Raw genomic sequence first — 18,250 nt, forward strand, 5'->3', positions numbered from 1 at the left:
GTTAGTGACAAGGGTTGTATATTAATTTGAGAGTATGCTGTTTTCACAGTGGGGGCAAAAAAGAAAGAAAGAAATAAAAAAAAAAATTTAGGTTTCACGACCTCTAAGGGACAGAGGATTGAAGTTGTTAGTTTTAAATGAATAACTGTTGAAATATGAACTTTTATTTTATTAATAATCACACAGTTACATTGGCGTTTGTATGAAATATTTCGAAACATTTTGGAAAACAAAGCCCTACGTCACAGGTTTCATAATAATATCACGTGTCTTTCCTTGAAACTTTACCATATCTGGCCTTGCTTGTTTCTGCGCATACTTTGCACCTTCTCTGGCGCCACTTAGACAATTTTGTGGGTGGAATTAATTTTGTAAAATGTCTTCCGCTTAGTCTGTTGGTGGGTGAACTATTCTGAGAAGTGCACAAGTCTAAGAGGCCACACCTTTGTGAACCAAGTTCTCTGCTAACCCTGTAATGTATTCAACCAGATGTTTGCTTGTATTTCGCGATGTTTTGTACAAAATGTATGAATTTACAGTCATGAGCATGAAAATGCGAAAAAAAACTTTTTTCCACCACTTTATTTGTTTTCGTTCAAAAGGATAGTACGCCATTAGCTGTTTGCTATGATCCACACCAGATTTTTTTACTATTGTAGTCCAAAACACAGTCAGGCTTCATTTTTTTCGCCATTCCAAATTTAATTTTTACACTGACATTTGTTGCTGTCATTTTATGCTTTGTTGTCAAAAGAAAAACGTCTCTGTTGCCCTTCCATTTTACAAACAGTAAGTGATCTCATCTGCAAAACGGATTCATTTTTTTTCAATTTCTGGCCAACAAGATCCCTTGATAGTCCTTTACTATTTTTCTGCACAGTACCAACTGCCTTAGTCCTCCCCCCCCCCCCCCCCCCCCCACACACACACACAAATTATCCAGTAAATCAGGGCTGGTTTAAAAAGCGGTCCATGTACAATGTGTGACCTTTATTATGAAACGAATGACACAATCTGTCTACAATGTGTAAAATGCTGTTATCGGCATTACACTGTTTCCAAGAATAAATTTCACAGTTCAGGACATACCCACTTTTACTTTCACATAGCATAAAAAATTTTACGCCACATTTATTAGGCCTATTTTTCATACACACACTAAAACTCAGTCTACCACGAAAAGGGCAAATTCCTTCATCTATAGTAATATTTTCGCCTGGCTTGTAAGCCTTTCCACTTTGGGTCACGCATCTGTCGAATATAGGTCTTACCTTATGAATAGGATCGTGACCTACCAGATTTTTAGGAGTATATGTTGCTTTATCTACGAGATGTAACATTCGTAGAATTGACAAAAATCTCTCTCTTGGCAGACACTTTGCCACAAATGAGGACTGCAACACGGGATTTGTTGACAAGTAGTCAGACAGTTTTGGTTTCTTGACTAGGCACATATGCAAAATAATACCAAAAAATTTATACAGCTCACTGAGTTTCACTGTTCTCCACTCACGCCACACTGACTGAGGCTTCAGTTTTCCTGTAGCACTTAGTGTCTCTATTGTCATTCTAGCGTAGCGGTTTGCCTCTCGTTTGATTAGTCTCAGCAGTTCTTCAACGAAAAAGTACGTGAAACAATCAAACACTGAAGAATGTTGGTCAATCCCATCTTGAATTCCACAGGATTCAGAAAAAATAGGAAGCTGGGGAGTGATTGTATCGTCATCTGTCCACTGCCCAGAAGAATATGGCAAATTGCAATGACCAGTTGTGTTTGTTGTGACAACGATGTCAACAGCCTCATCTTCAGGTCTTCCTGACGGTTCACCGTCCAAAGTATCGTTTTCATCTATAAGAAAATTCGTAAAAATTATCTTTTTTCTGACCAGGAATCAAACCACAGAATTACGGAAAATTCGGACAATAAATAGCTTACCATCACTAATGTCAAAATCTGCAATTTTTTCATCTAATTCTGAACCACTAATGTTCAATAAAAACTATTTCTTCATCTCGCAAGGCCATGACGAAAATAAAATGCAAAGCTATCAGCCGACAACAATCTAAAGTTTCGAACTGCCGCGAGCCTGTTGTTAAGTTGAGCGTGAGTGCGGCAAAGCAAATGACTCAAAATATACTCCTGTACCACCTCCAACAGTGACATATGCTGCCATCTATAATTTTTTCTTGGTACTAGGATAACCAGAAAGTACTTTTAAACCTACAGAATATGAAAGTCATGCACTGGGAGTCGTTAACATCGCTGATAATCGGCCGACGTAAGAGCTACGTCGATCGTCTTTTTGGGGTAATGTCGGACCGACATAGGAGCTATGTCGCTCGTCTCGAAAGTGTTAAATAGTGATTTTGCTAATACATGTTTACCTTGGTAACAAAGACCACTATTCTTTACATGTGTACAAAGTACACCATGTACCTGCTCATTTTATGAAAAACAGTGCGCCTGCTTGAGGATTAATCCACTTGAAACTTCCTGGCGGATCAAAACTGTGTGCAGGGCCAAGACTTGAACTCGGGACCTCTGCCTTTTGTGGGCATTTGCTCTATTGACTTAGCTACCTAAGCACACCTAACAACCCATCCTCATAGCTTTACTTCACCCAGTACCTCGTTCTCCTACCTCGCTTGCCAAAGTAAAGTTGTGAGGACAGGAGGTTCCGAGTTGAGTCTTGGTCCAGCACACAATTTTAATCTGCCAGGAAGTTTCATTTCAGCGCACTCCGCTGCAGAGTGCAAATTTCGTTCAGTTTAATCCTTTACTTGGATCATACGTCTCCAGAGTCTGATTCACAATCAATTTGAACTTTGCCTATAATTCCTCTATGTCTGTCACATTGGGACTAAATAATGTCCATTCTCCATTATCTAAGTGGGTTGCTAGAAAACTGTATCATCCTTTTCTCGTGTAAATAGTCTCCTGGCCTTCTTGAGGGATTTATTAATTTTAGTAACCATCGTCGCTGTGATGGGACCATGATCACTAATCCCTGTCTCTATACTGACATTATCGAAAAGGTCAGGCCTGTTTACAGCTATAACATCTAAATTATTTCCAATGTGTGGGTTATCTAGCAAATTGTTAAAGGCATTTACAGAAAACATTCAAGACTACTTCACGAGATTGTGTATCTACACCACCTGCAGTGAATACATAGCCTTCCCATTTTATCCTTGGTAGATTAAAATTGCCTCTAGATACTGTATGATTTGGGTATTCCCACATTACTGAGCTTCTGTTATGGTGGAATCATGTGGCCAGTAAAACCATCCCATAATTAAAAATTATTCCATTCTGTCTTGATGTGATGGTATAGCAATCTTCTATTGCTACTATTTTAGAAACTGTCATAGATTGCACAATTCTTAAATTAATAAAGAATATTGCGTGACTTATGATTGTTCCTTAAATAGCTTCGATAATTAACTTGAATTTACCTAGGCCTAATACTTGTGTTCAGATAACTTCACAGTCATATTCAAATTTGACCTTGATAGACATATTACTGTTGACAGCAATGAACACTCCCCCTCCTATATTTCTAATTGTCTTTTTGATACGTGTTCCTGTCCTCACTTAACATTATGAAGCTTTTTACTTTGGGTTTCAGCCAGCTCTCTGTTCTGAGAATAATTTGAGTGCAACAATTTTCCTGGAGGGCATTATGTTGAACACTTCAACAATTTACTGTTACAATTTTGACGGTCAAAGCGTGTCTACTTCATGTACGATCTGATTTCACTCGTGAGTCAGCCAGATGTCTCCACTACTTCAGCCATCTGCCTGTAGGAACTGAGGATGTCCTCAGTAACCAAGCAACAGGCATCATTGGTACTGACATGAGCAGGAAGTTCCAGACTATTGCACCCTGCACCCATGACAGCTGCAGGCAGGGCCTCCTGCACATCTCTGGTGAAGCCCTGGCAGGTCCACCGAGTGCACAATGGAATTTTTTCTGGCCCTGGATGATGTTTCGCAAAGGGCTCCACAATGTGCCTAACACTGGAGCTCCCGATAATCATTTAACTGCTCCCCCTGCATGCCTGTGCAGACCCTGCTGAACGAGCAGACACCTGTCCACTCACAGAGTAAATGAGCAAGACCAGATGATCAGCCTCAACACTAACACCCTGTCTCAAGTGACGTGACCGTGTATCCCCACATTGTATATGCTGGAATGGGCTTTGACAGCAGAGCCTGTAAGTGAAACAAGGGACACCTGAAGTGTTCCCTGCAACAAGCCAGATTCCCCACTGCTGCCACACCACAAAGTAGCAGAATTAAACTATGAAAACAAACAGAAAAAGCTAAAAGTGTGTCTCACTGGTCCCCTGATGCTTCACCAACAGAGACCGTCAGCTGACTGAGCTATGGTCAACAGTTATTGGCCATTCAAACAAACTGCACTATAGACTGCACGAATGTACACTTTACCATTATTAAAACACAACACTATACCTCTCCAAAAAAAAAAAAAAAAAAAAAAAAAAAACACAATGAATTTAAGAACTAAACTTTGCAAGCACACAAAAACTAATAAAGAATTTAAAAATTAAACAATGAACAGAAATAGGAAAGCTAAGTATTGCACCAAGTCAGACTTTTTAGTGAATTCAATTTTCCAATGATTTCCTCTATTACCATAGTCAGGAGTTCTCTTCTAATAATAGGCCACAGGGCACTTTCATATTTAGTTGGCTGATTTATCTCGTGGAGACATCATCAAGTCACAGAACTTTCATATGCTACAAGAGGTTATGTTGATGTCTACAATGGAGGTAAATTAGCAGTGATGCTGATTTGGTTAGAGGGTGGGTAACACTGCTTGGTTCTTTGTAGTGTTCCAACATTGTATGTCCATTTCCATACATCACTAAAGAACTTGGTGACTGTTTTGGTGAAGGTAGTACCTGTATATCTTGATCTCAACGGCTTCTTTGGCAGCAGAAACCCAGTAGCTAGACACATGGGGAAATAGTTTTGTTTCATTAAACATGATGATCCACTTTTTTATATTACTGTGTTTAGCAACAGCACATTTGTTGAAACAGAGATATTTAATGTAGTTTTCTGTGTGCCATTCTAAAACCTTGTGTACTGACTGAGCACCACATTCCCAAGAATTTTATATATAGGCCATTTTCCTTCTGTCCCCATCTCATTGGTGTACTTCATATTAGTGTGCGTACTATTCACATGATCAATCTACAGTTGAAGAGCTTTAATCCCATGTGACCAGATCATACAGTGTTGTTGACATAACAAAATAAGGGAGATGAAGTAAAGGTACTTTAATTTGAAGTGTGTTCTTCAAAATGTTTCATAATGAAATTACACGCTGCCAGAGACAATACATGGCTATTCTGTCAGTCATTTCAAAAAATTTACCATGATAAAAAAAATTGTGGTCATCAGTGTATGCAGAAACAGTCTGATAATCTCATACAGGCAGTGGTTTGCCATGTCGAATGTCACAGTTGATTTCCTCACCACCAGAGAATCGTGGAACTAGCAACATGCTACGCTGTGAGGCTGGTACCATCACCATGATGGGAGTGGGGACAAGAACGTGGCTTATCGCCTCGCACCAGTTTGGGGTGATGGCTGAGGTGTTTGTAACAGCGGGCTGGGACTGAAGCTGTTGGAGCTAGTCACTTGGTGGAGTAACCTGAAGAACAGGGTTCTGGTTGGAGCAACTCCCCTGGGCCTCAATAAACCGGTGCATGGGACAGTTACTGGATGAAACAATAGTCAGCATATGCGGAGCTTCTGTGTGGAGGACGACCTTGTGGATTGTACTTCCTGGGCGGATGCATAACAATTCTAGTGGAGGTGAACAAACAGCTTTGACAAGTCATAAGGAGCACCACACGTGTGCTTTAACATAGTATTGTGACTGAGGTGATACACTGTATTATGCACAAACCGTACACCAAGTGAAAATTCCCTGCATAAAAGTCAGTGGGTGTTGTGTTATTAGCTGTTTGTTGTTTATGGCATGCAGGGCATGCAACAATGTTTGCTGTCACGCAGAGTAGGTATCATTGTGTCACTATATGCTGTAGGCATGATTTTGTGTATATATCAGAAATTGGTTGTTTAGGCCTACCACTGTGAACGTAAATCAACTGATTGCTCCAGTGGTTTTAAGAGTTTATTGTGTTACTCATTTTTGTGACTGAGCCTATGGCTCACTTTCATTGCATTAAGGTTTTGTTATTATTTTTATGTCAATATTTATTGAGTAAGAAGTTATTCAGACATAAGTGTGGGTAGTTTGGCATTGTTGTGGGTAGCTGGCAATTCAATTGTCTGGTGACAGTAGGTGTAGTTGGAGGTTACTTTTACGCAAAGCTAAGTATTCTTGGACATAATAAGTTTTACAGTTTTTTTTCTGGTTATGGCTGAATGCCAGACATTGTAAATTGTTATGATGGCATAAGACTGAATTTGTTCTGTACTTGTGTTTGTTCCATTATTTTTAACTGTGTTTTTTCCATTTTGGATCTACTTAAAGCTCTTTCAGGCTACAGAAAGATACATTTTGTTCTACTGTAAGTGGTTTACCATTTTGTTAACTGAAATTTGGATTCTTAATAACATAAACTGAGCTCCACATCTGCACAACCCCCCCCCCCCCCAGCTTGAACCAGACACCATCTAAACCCCACAAAACATTTTGTTAGCAGAGTGTAGTTTGCACTGTGCCAGTGAGGGCGCACTCTGATAGTATTAAATTACAGATAATGGACTGTGTTTTACTTTCTTGTGTGCTGTTTCAGCCATGGCGGTGAGGGATGTGTCGGACATGGCCTGGCTTAGAGAGAATGGGCTCTTGTATGACGTGGCAATGGAAGGGGAGGTGAGGAGTTCGGGGCAATACGGTGGTGGAGCTGTCCCAGTAGCTTTGGCAGGTCATGCATAGGCTGGTGCAGTTAACAGCGCAAAGACTTGTGTAGAACTGTCACTGTTGTTAGTTTGGCTCTCTCGTAATTTGCACTTCTTGTGCAATTCTTGCAATGTGAATCACATTCATGGGACCAGGTGCAATGGTTACAAGCAAGAGCAATGCATTATAAGAATACAATCAATAATCTGTTAGGAATTGTTGGGGAAGAAAACAGATATGTGTTAAATGGGTGTATGAGAAGCTGACCACGTTAGAAGTAATAATTGCTGAATTATTATTAGTATATTCAGTGCAAGGAAGCCAAACCGTCTTGAATAAAGTGGTGGAAGATGATATGTAATGTTATTGTTTCACTGCCAGTAAAGACTAGTTTATTTAACTGTTTGGCACAGTGAATTTATTTGTGAGGATGTATTGCATTTTCAAAATGAGGTAGTCTCCTATCAGTCTGAACTGTGTTGTTCCACCTGGCGAAGTACAGTAGTCGGGACAAGTTTGTCAGGGTTCAGTCTGGTGTACTTCTATTGATGCAGCACATGTTGTTGTACAGTCAAGTCTAGACAGTGAAAACAAGAGCAATGACTAAGATTCTAGTATGTGTTATGTATATAACTACCTCCTTGACACGTTTCATTATGTTTTAAATGTGCCTACCTGTGAATGAATCTAATTTCAAGGTGCTTGACATGATAATGTCATGTGTCTGTATCATTGCCTGGAATACTCCGGCCATGTGGGACTGTGACTCTCTTTTCTATTTCCAGACCTGATGTATGTTGTTTGTATGCTGGCTGGGGAGGAGGCCCGACTTCAGGAGTGAGGGCAGGATTGTACTGTATCGAACGGGACAGTTGACAGTCGATTTTCTCAACAGCGGGGATTATTTTCAAGTGAAATGTCATGCTCATGCTGCTGGAGTGCACATGGTGTAGGCACGTGATGGTCATGAGTGCCACCACTGTCGCGCTGGGGACAGCTTCAGATGGAGGGAGACAGCTAGCTGGAGTGACTGGAACTAGCAACATCTTCTGAGGTGGCACAATTACCACAGTGAGAGTTGGGACAAGTTTGCAGTGCGTCACATGGTGCTGGTTTGGCATGGCGGCCGTTGTGTTTTTAACAGCAGGCTGGGCATGATGCTGACAAGAGCTAGTCAGATGCTGGAGTGACACGAAGAACACATTTCTGGACAGAGGTAATTCCACCAAGTGCCTCAAGAAGCTAGTTTGCAGAACAGTTACCAGAAGAGACAACATTCAGCACAGGTACGACTGCCATGCGGACAACAGCCTAGTAGAGCTATTGCTGTTTTTCCGGGGCAGATGCACAGCAATTCCAGTGGAGGTGAAGGAAAATCTTTGGCAAGTCATAAGGAACGCTACCTGAGTGCTTTCACAATTATGGTGACATCCTGGTGGCATTATGATTGAGGCAGTACAAAGTGCTACGTGTGAACTGTGCATAGAGTGTAGCTACTTGTTTACAACTTCCCACATGGAAGTCAGCAGGTTCTGTGTAACTAGTTGTTTGTTTATGCAGGGTAGGCGGCTATGTATGCCGAGAGGCAAAATAGGCATGATCATGTAGTTATGAGCTGAGGGAGTGATTTACTGTATTAATCCTTTGAATGTCAAGGCAACGATCTATTGTTACACTCTATCAATGCAATTACTGGCATAGTGTCAATTCATTGGTACTCTGTTTACTTTCCCTTAGCTTATAAAATTTGACACTAGATGTTGCTGGTGTTCTAAAGTGTTGATTTACGTGTACACTGATAGTTATCGTTTTCCGGGTGTTGTTGCAGTGAAATGTCAACAATTGGTAATTCTGCTGTTCTGTTGTTTGTTTGTTAACATCGTGTTTCGTAATACTTGTTTACATTTTGTTATTCCATTGGAAGGTTTTGTTTTATTGCAGTATCGTTACTTAATATTGTTTTGTGCTATTTTTCTTTGAGTTGAGGTTTCCAGTTTGTTTATTTCATTCACTTTTCTGATTTATTTTTTTTTAAATGTGTCCAAGAATGAAATTTGCGAGTTATTGGAAAATACTAGTGATACAGAGTATTTCTGAGAACGTATCAGCAGTTCAAAAAGTGAAAATGATTTTCTTGCTGGTATATTGATTAAAAGAGAAGGCAGAATGGAAAATTGAAGTGATTGCACACAAAACACTACAGTTGCTACCTCATCTGCTTCACAATGTGCCTGGGCCCAAACATATGCCACCAGTGGTATCTTCTACAATTGAATATTTCAATTTATTTTTCACTGCACCATTACTTCAGTTAACTGTCACCTAAATGAATTTCTCAGCTAAGCAATTTATAACTGAAAACACGCTGCTGCTTTGTCCAGTCCATGTAAAAAATTGATAAATGTCACAATAGCTGAAGTACGAGGTTTCATCGCATTCTTACTGAATATTTTACTTAACAACAGACCTACATCATTTTCGTTCTGGAGCACAATACGATCTAAGGCATATCCATGGTTTGGTAAAATGTGTTCTGTTCTAAAACACAAGTGTCAGGTGGTACAGAACTGCATACATTGGGCAGACTAATGTAGTGTCCAATTATTATAATAATTATCTCTGTACATAATGGTAAAAAATTTATTTTCTTATATCATTTTCCTAAAAAATTGTATAAATTTTATGGACAATAGTTAGCATTCCTTAAATTGAGTGTAGTGTTAATTATATGGAAACTCAATCAAATTTATATTATTTTTTAAAATAATTTTTGTTTTGACACTTATAAACCATTTAAAGTGAAGAAGTGTGACAATCTGTGTATACTGCAATAAACTAAATACTTTTCAGGGTAAGTGGTAATTTTTTCACATTTTTAAATTGATTGCAGCTTGATATATGGAAATTTAAACAATACTGGATGACAATATAAAAAATAATCACTTTTTAGCATCCACTGCTTAAAATGGATGACTGCAAAAGCGTTAAGCACAAAATTTATTGTTTATCACTGCAAATGTAAATCAATTTGTTACTCCAGTAGTTTTTACAGTTCACTGTGTTATTGAGTTTACGTGAATGGCAATGGCTCACTGTAGTTGCATTAGGATTCTTCTGTTATTGCTCTTATGCGAATGAGTTATAAATGTTATTGTGTAAGAAATTATTCAATCATAAGTGTGAGTAGTTTGGCAGTGGTGTGGGTAACTGATGTTTGTCGTCGTCTTGTGGCAGTTGCAATAGTAGATCAAGATGTAGTTAGAGGTTATCTTTACTGATCCTAGGTAAGGTTAAGTATTCTTTGTCATTGTAAATTTTTGTTGTTATTTATGGTTATGGCTAAATGCAAAACACCGTAAACTGTTATGTTGTGTCCTGTCATCCATTATAGGACAAGATTGAATTTGTTCTGTATTTGAATGTGTTCCATTATTGTTATGGGAATAATTGTGGCATTTTTATTTTGACCTTACTCGAAGTTCTTTCAGGCTACAGAAATATATATTTTGTTTTATTGTAAGTAGTTTACTATTTTGTTAGTTGAAGTTTAGATGTCTGATAAAATAATTGTTAAACTGAACTCCACATCTGCACTACCCCCAACCAGAACTCCACTTCACTTCACTTAAATCCCATACTACAGTGATTTGTCAATAGCTTAAATACATATTCCACAGGGATCTTTCGTGCACAAAGAGACCACATCCAAACTCATCATAATTTTGTCTGGCCATATCCAAACTCATCATCATTTTGTCTGGAGTGATTCAGATTCATTGAATTATGTCTGCAAGCAGTTGGGTATTTTTAATATGACGTTCCCACCCACAATGGCGTAATTTGGCCAACTAAATATAAAGGTAGCACATGGGCTATTAGCAGAAGTGAAATCCTGAAAATGATGACAGGGGAAGTTGTTGAAAGCCCGAGTTTGCCAACAAATTTAACTCGGAAAAAAATCCGAGAAACACATGTCCAAGAATGTTGCTGTGAATAACTAGGTTGTCACATGTACAAAGAACAAACATGTATCCATACTCAAGAGCTGGTGTGTCAAGCATTTTTCACATCTGACACACTGCCTCTCGAGTACAGGTACTTGTTTATTCTTATGATGTTCAGCAATTCTGTTGAGGCTGTATTAATAATACTGCCACTGGCTATGAAATGATACATAAGTAACACATGAACTTTAAAGCCCAGATAATGGTTGTTAACTGAAACTGGAAGTGATGATAAAGGACGTAAAGACAGCTGCAGTCATGTGTTTCATAAAATGTTATTACTGTTATATGTGCTGGTCAGATCAGCAGATTATCTGATCAGTTATCTTCTGGCTATCAGTCGTAAGCCATATACCTCCACTGTGAGTACAAAGACAACAAGCACTTCTCAGTGAATTAAGAAAAATCCAAGATCACCCTTGTTCGCTGATCCATAAATACTGAACAACTCTGCTCCAGAAATAGAATACGCTACAGAGGCTGTGCACTTACAAAATAACACCGTTGATATTGTGCAATACTGGAAGAAAATTTGGGAAGATAGTATAACTACAGATCTCAATAAATTTCGATGTATCTCTGAAAAACCAACTGGCTCTGATCACCCAAGAAAATCATGGGTCATTCTAAACTGAACTGAAACCAACCACCACAAATGTATGAACTCATAGTATAAATGGAAACTAAAAATATCTCCAAAGTGTGACTGTGAAGCAGAAAGGCAGACAATCCAGCATGTAGTGCAGATATGTTCCCTAAGACCACCCTACACAGGACAATTTGAAGACTTCCTGAATATGACATATCAACTAATTGAATTTGTAATCAAGATGCTTCTTTATGATTGTTATTCTTAGTGTATGTTCATTAATGTGATTGTGATAATGCAGTACCATGAGCAAACAACCGATTATACCACAGAGTGAACATTATTTTTATTTTTTTTTTTAAATATTAATGTCCCTCTTTAACGTATTTTGTTTTGTTTTGTGTAGATATCTTTAAATATTTCAGTGGTAATGTTTACATGTGGTACATATGTAACAACCGAACATTATACTTTTCTTTATTCTGTTCAGTTTTAATGTTTTCTATTTCATTCCAATTTTACATTAGTAGTACCTACACTGTGCAGTAATTATGAATATTACATACCTCCTGTTGCACAATCTCCCCCCTCTCCAACATTTTCATCTCTTCATCTCTGGAGCCACCATCTTGCATTTCACAGGTACTGGAATCCTTTCTGACAGATGCAGCATTGAGAACTGCTTTGTCGTACGCTGAAAATAATTGTGGCATACTTTCCCTAATAGGATTTTCCATAGCACTTACTGAATCGCTTTCGGAGTCATTTGATACTGAGCTTACAGAAGCAGTCAGAGCTTCTCTCTGATGATCAATTGTTGCTGATTGCACGTTCTCTTCTGCAATTATTTGTGTTGGTAACGTTTCTATAATGACAGGTGTATCTTCTGAAAGGACAGGCATTTCAACTTCCACAGAATCTGGAATTGTTACTGCAGTTTCTGGAATTGACTTTCCTGCACCTGCCGTCATACTTGGTATGTCAGAAGAACCATCAGTCGAAGATCCCACTTCTGTAGTAGCCTGTGGTGATCCCCTTTCGCTACCATTTTCTTCTTCTTCCTCCTCCTCCTCCTCTTCTTCACCTTCTTCCTCTTCGTCATCACCATCATCTTCCTCCTCCTCTTGATTATCATCCTCTTCCTCCTCCTCTTCTTCTTCCTCCTCCTCATCCAATGGTGCTATTACAAGCCTGGATTCTTCATCACTGCTATCAGTATCAGATGAATCCACAGCAGCAGCAAATCTGCTCCTTGCCTCTCTCACATCAAGTGGAGGAGGAGCAGGTGGTGGTGGTGCAGGCGGTGGTGGAGTTGGAGGTCCACTCTTTCCGAACAGATCTATTTCTTGATCATCGTCATCCATAATTGACTGATCAATAACACGCTGAATGGCTGCACTAATTGTGTCATCTTCATATTCTGCCTCTTTGAGAATCATATTCATGACTTCCTCTGGAGACTCGTTTGCTGATGCTGGATGACTATCAGATGACCTGCCACCCATGTTGCTAGAAGGTGGACGTATCTGCCCTCCAAAAGTAAATTCATCTTCAGAAGGAGGAGGCAGAAGATCCTCATGATTACGTTGTGGGTATGAAAATAGTGGTTCAGATCTAATTGTACCAAGCTGTTCATCATCATTTTCATTGTCATCATCGTCATCATCAATATCAGCATCAGCATCATTACCATCATCATCATCGTCGTCATCATCGTCATCGTCAGCATCGTGACCACAATCGTCACCATCAAAGAGGCTAATACTGCCAATTCCACTGACACTGCTCCTTGAAGCTGGTCTGCTGTTCACTAGTCTGAAAGAAGGTGACACACACAATTTATCAAAAGCATCTTCACACATTCCATGACTCTTGGAAGAAGATAGTAATGTGTTATCAAGAGCTGAAATAGAATCATCATCCGATTTTTGAACAATGTGAGATAACTTCTTTTTTGTTTCAGAGTCTGAAGACTCACCATTTTTTGTGTGTGTTGACTTTTTCCTTTGAGGTGATCTATCAGATTTTGGAGGAGACGATGATCCAACATCTTCAAATATTCGAGGGATTACCGATCGTCGACTGCCCTTGCAAGATCTGTCATCAAAAAGTGACGATTCTCTCTTTGGTCGAACTTCCAATTCAAATGGTTCTGGTTCTTTGAATTCGTAAATATCATCTGCAACAGTCTCACATATCTTTTCAGGAAGCTTTCTGAGAGAAGAATTATCAGCTTTTAAAGATGCAAGGCTCTTTTCTTGTTCTGGTATGTGTATGGGAACTTCTGTTTTAATCTCAAGAGGAATAATACATTCTTCAACATCTGGTAAGACCTTGACGGTTTTCTCTATGCCCTTCAGTTCAGAGCGTATCTCATTCAGATCAAAATCACGACCTCTTGGTTCATTTTCATCGCTGTCTGTTTCCGTTTTGATATCTAAACAATGAAATGCACGTCTTGTACGTCGTTTACACAAGTTCTGATTTTCAGGCTCAGGAGTAGCAGGAATACTACTATCGTCAGCCTCCTCCTCCTCAAGTGAGGACGAGGGCTCTGCAATGCCTTTACTTCTGAGGACATAGTTACCACCTATACTTTCATCATCATCTTTGGAAAATGCTACTTCAGCCTTACTAATTGCATATTGCTCTTTAAATGATATAGTTTCTTGCTTCATTTCATCATTTTCCACACTTGCTATGGAAGATATTACTTTTTCATTACCACTACGAAGCCTTGCAAGCTCTATTTCCTGTTCAGAATCAAATCCGTCACTCTCTGTTTCAGATGCGAGAGATATATCTGAAATGAAACATAAGCAAACTATTAGGAGTGCAATGACAAGTTTGTGAGTTTTATTATCAACTATAAACAAATTGATAACTGATGGAATAAACAAACACAATCAACCATCTTATGGTGGTCCAAGACAGTGGATGGGTACACAAAAAATCCACTGCTCAATGCCTCCCCTAAATGGTGAGTGGTTGTTATTACTCATTTCATTGTTGGTACACAACCAAGGAATTTTTATTATTGCACAACAAATTCAAATGAATTTAAATTTGTAAGTCCGGCAATTTTTCTGAGAGATGTGAAATATGATGCTAGAATGTTGGGTTCATCCAGGCTACAATCAATCAGTTATGATTTAAACTAACAGTTCAAAATACAGACCTATACATTGTCTGGAAAGGCTCTCTCACAACTGACAACTGTTGCATACTGTGCATATGTCTGTGAATGTCCTGCTTTTCGTATTTTATGCTTTCTCACCCTCAACTAAATTATTACATTAATGTAGAGCAAACTTTTGAACCGAATATTAAAAACTGGCATGAGAAAGATAATGTTAGTCACAGACAAGTACACAAAAAATAGATGACTACCACTTACCTAGAAAACTTATTTTTGGTCTCAGACCTTGGCTAACTTCATAACAGAAAGTCACATAAGACAAGGAACAAACATTCAATTGAGTTAAGCACAATAATTACGAGGGCGTACTGAAAAGTAATGCCTCTGAGTTTATGTGAAAACCCTTAGAACTATTTACATAAAATGAACTTTATTAACAACCTACATCTTTATTCCTCATTTCTACATATATATTTCTCAACATAGTCATCCTGGTGACGAACACATTTCCCTTAACAAGAGACCAGCTTGTTGACAGCGTCACAGTAGGTTGTCTGACTTCGGTGACAGAGCCACAACCTCATCTCTGTCAATGTGAAGTCCTCGAAAAAGTTCTTTAAGTTTTTGAAATGGATGAAAATCTTATAAGGCAAAGCCAGGATTGTATGGAAGATGACTGATGGCAGCAAACCCAAGGAGCCGGATTACTGCAGATGTCGCACTGTTCGTGTGTGGTCTGGCATTGTCATACCGAAGGAAAGAGTGCTCCACATGCACACAAAGTTTTCTGCGGCTAGAAACTCGATTACGGGAACACTTTCTCACAAACTGCCACTTTCTCACACACCGCCATGTTACATACTACAATTTGAAGCCCTCTAATGGCAGAGGGTTGCAACTTGCATCAGCAAAGTGGCTAAACCAATCGAGTACCATGCATGATATGTAATACCTCAATCGATATTGAGAACAGAATACAAAATTCAGAGGCACTTTTCAGCACACCCTTCTACTAATTTCAAAGTGCCTTTCCATCACACAATGGCTTTGTGTATTGTGAATGATGGTCTGTTGAACATAATCATATTGCTTACTTCACTAAGAATGATCTTCATAATTAACTATCCTCCTCCTGCAAGAGCGAATGAATACAGAATATAACTTATTAATTGATTTCACAATCATTTATTTATTTAGCAACAAACACTAATTGATCTTACCACTATCTCAAAGTCAAAAGTTTGAATGTTTGACACCTATCTTAAATGCACAGGTAGCAAAACAAACATCCAGACAGTTCCCCTATTCTTGCCTACCCTCTGAGGCAAGTCTGTTGTTATCTTGACAACTATATTCATGCAAATTTTCAATTCTGTCAATGCCATTAGAAATTGAGGCATGGTACTCTTTATATTTGATGTAAATTCTGCACTTTAATGCCTACAGAAAACTGGCAAGCAATTTGGCTGTGCACAAGTTCTATCTGTGGCCATTATATGGCCAGTCTATTGCAACTATTTCAGATATGTATGACCTGTGCAAATTCTCTCTATGAAGAAAAATGAATTGATTGAATTTTTATGACAAATAAAATTTCAGTTTGTTGTTTATGATGATTTGTTTCAGGAAACCCTCAAGTTGTTTGAAAGTTACGGAAATCTTATGAAACACCTCTTTTTATGAAAAACATGGCTGCAGTTGGAATATCAGAAGCAATCTGAATGTGATTCCTCTGATCATTTATGCTGAATTTTCATTGCTGTTGAAGGTAGTAATAGCAACTACAGACATTTATTTGACTTTCAAACACTTGACAACTATATTTTCATTTATACTTGGCATACCACTCTTCACTATTTACTGTCACAGATGCCTTCTTTTAAATTGAACTGACCATTCTTCATATACAGTCATGCTCGCAATATTTTGACATGCATGTCGAACTCTGCTCAAGATGGTTCGTGTATATCAGCAATTGTTAAACCAGGAGCAAAATTCGTGAATGTGGTAGAAGACATACACACAGAATGTGCTAAATTCACGGAAAAAGACTGTGTTGCGATAATCGCAGGAGCAAATGATGTTTATTGCAACAAGGCCAGTACATTCATTAAAAAGCTACTTGTATTGCTGCAGTTATTACAGCATACAAACATAATACTAACAACTGTGCCCACGAGATATGACCTGGCAGACTGGTCTTGTGTGAACAGAGAAATTCGTCTAACGAATAGTAAACTGAAACACTTTTGCACTAAGTTTACGAATGTGACACTACTGGATACAGACAGGTATGAGACACACTGCTTCACAAAGCATGGACTACATCTAAATCAGTTTGGCAAAAATAAACTAGCAGCAGACATTGGAAAAGCTTTTCATGAAATAATAGGCCTAAACAATAACGATCATGAAAGCAGACCAGTCATAGCCCTAACTAACGAGGGAAACTAGTGAGCTGGGCCAACTCTAGCAGGATTTGGTCCAATAACAAAAATCTGCAACAAGTAATTAATACACAAACGAAAGTTCACTCAAACAGCAATACAATTAAAGACAAAGAAAAGTTAACAGTGTCTCATCAGAACATAAGAGGCCTATACTGCAAGCTGGATCAGTTCACAGCAAATATAGAAGACACAAAAGGTATAAACAGTGCCCACATTCTGTGTCTAACAGAACACCACATCACTGCTGGTATTGAAGTGGTCCCTATTCCTAACTATGTTTTTTTGGCAACGTCTTATTGCAGGAACTATATGGACAGAGGAGGAGTAGCTGTATATGTAAAAAACAATGTCTTGTTCACGGCAATAGATGTACAAAGATTCTGCTTTGAGCTACATTTTGAAGTATGTGCTATAGAGGTGCCAGACACTGTCTCCAGATTAACAGTTGTGGCAGTTTACAGGGCACCATCTGGTAATTTTAAAGTGTTTGTTAAACAATTAGATACACTTTTGTTGTACTTAAGTAGAAAAAATAGGGGCATGGTAGTTGTTGGGGATTTTAACATAGATTTCTTGGTTAATTCTCCCTGCAAGGTGGAGTTTGAAAATCTCATGTGCACGTACAACCTTGTTCCCGTGGTTAGCTCGCCCACCAGAACCACAACCTCTTCCAGTATACTCATTAATAATGTTTTTGTTGATCAGAGTAAAGTCAACCATATTAATATTGAAATGGTTATAAATGGTCTGTCTGACCATGACGGACAACGAGTTACTTTCAACAGCTTGGGAATTCCTCTGAGCGACACCTCACTTAGATGGAAAACAGTAAGGAAAATAAGTGAGGAAGCTATTCAAACGTTCAGATCACGTCTTCAGCATAACATTATAAACTCTACTGTAAAATTCTTGCCAAAGTAATTAAAAACTCTAAAAGTATGTGTATAGCATCTGAAATTACTAATTCTGAAAATAAAATTAAAACAATCTGGAATGTGATAAAGAGAGAAACAGGGACTGTAAACTACACCAAAGACAAAAATATTGTTTTAACTGTTGACAACTCAGAGATAACTAATAGTGAGGAAATTGCTGAAATCTTTAACCAACATTTTTTAACTGTCCCAACACAGATAGGTTGCCATGGTTCTGTAGATAAA

The 18,250-nt window shown here is 38.5% G+C and overlaps 1 protein-coding gene across 1 annotated transcript in view; it reads right to left on the reverse strand.

Annotated features, from left to right (window-relative positions):
- LOC124800838 (AT-rich interactive domain-containing protein 4B-like) overlaps positions 1-18,250 on the reverse strand; it is a 159,428-nt gene that overhangs the window by 23,677 nt on the left and 117,501 nt on the right. The window contains exon 19 of the mRNA XM_047263030.1: positions 12,068-14,304. Coding sequence (XP_047118986.1) covers positions 12,068-14,304 — 2,237 coding nt within the window. The remainder of the gene's footprint in view (positions 1-12,067; positions 14,305-18,250) is intronic.

The sequence above is a fragment of the Schistocerca piceifrons genome, chromosome 1 (genome assembly GCF_021461385.2).
Source record: "Schistocerca piceifrons isolate TAMUIC-IGC-003096 chromosome 1, iqSchPice1.1, whole genome shotgun sequence".
NCBI lineage: Eukaryota > Metazoa > Arthropoda > Insecta > Orthoptera > Acrididae > Schistocerca > Schistocerca piceifrons.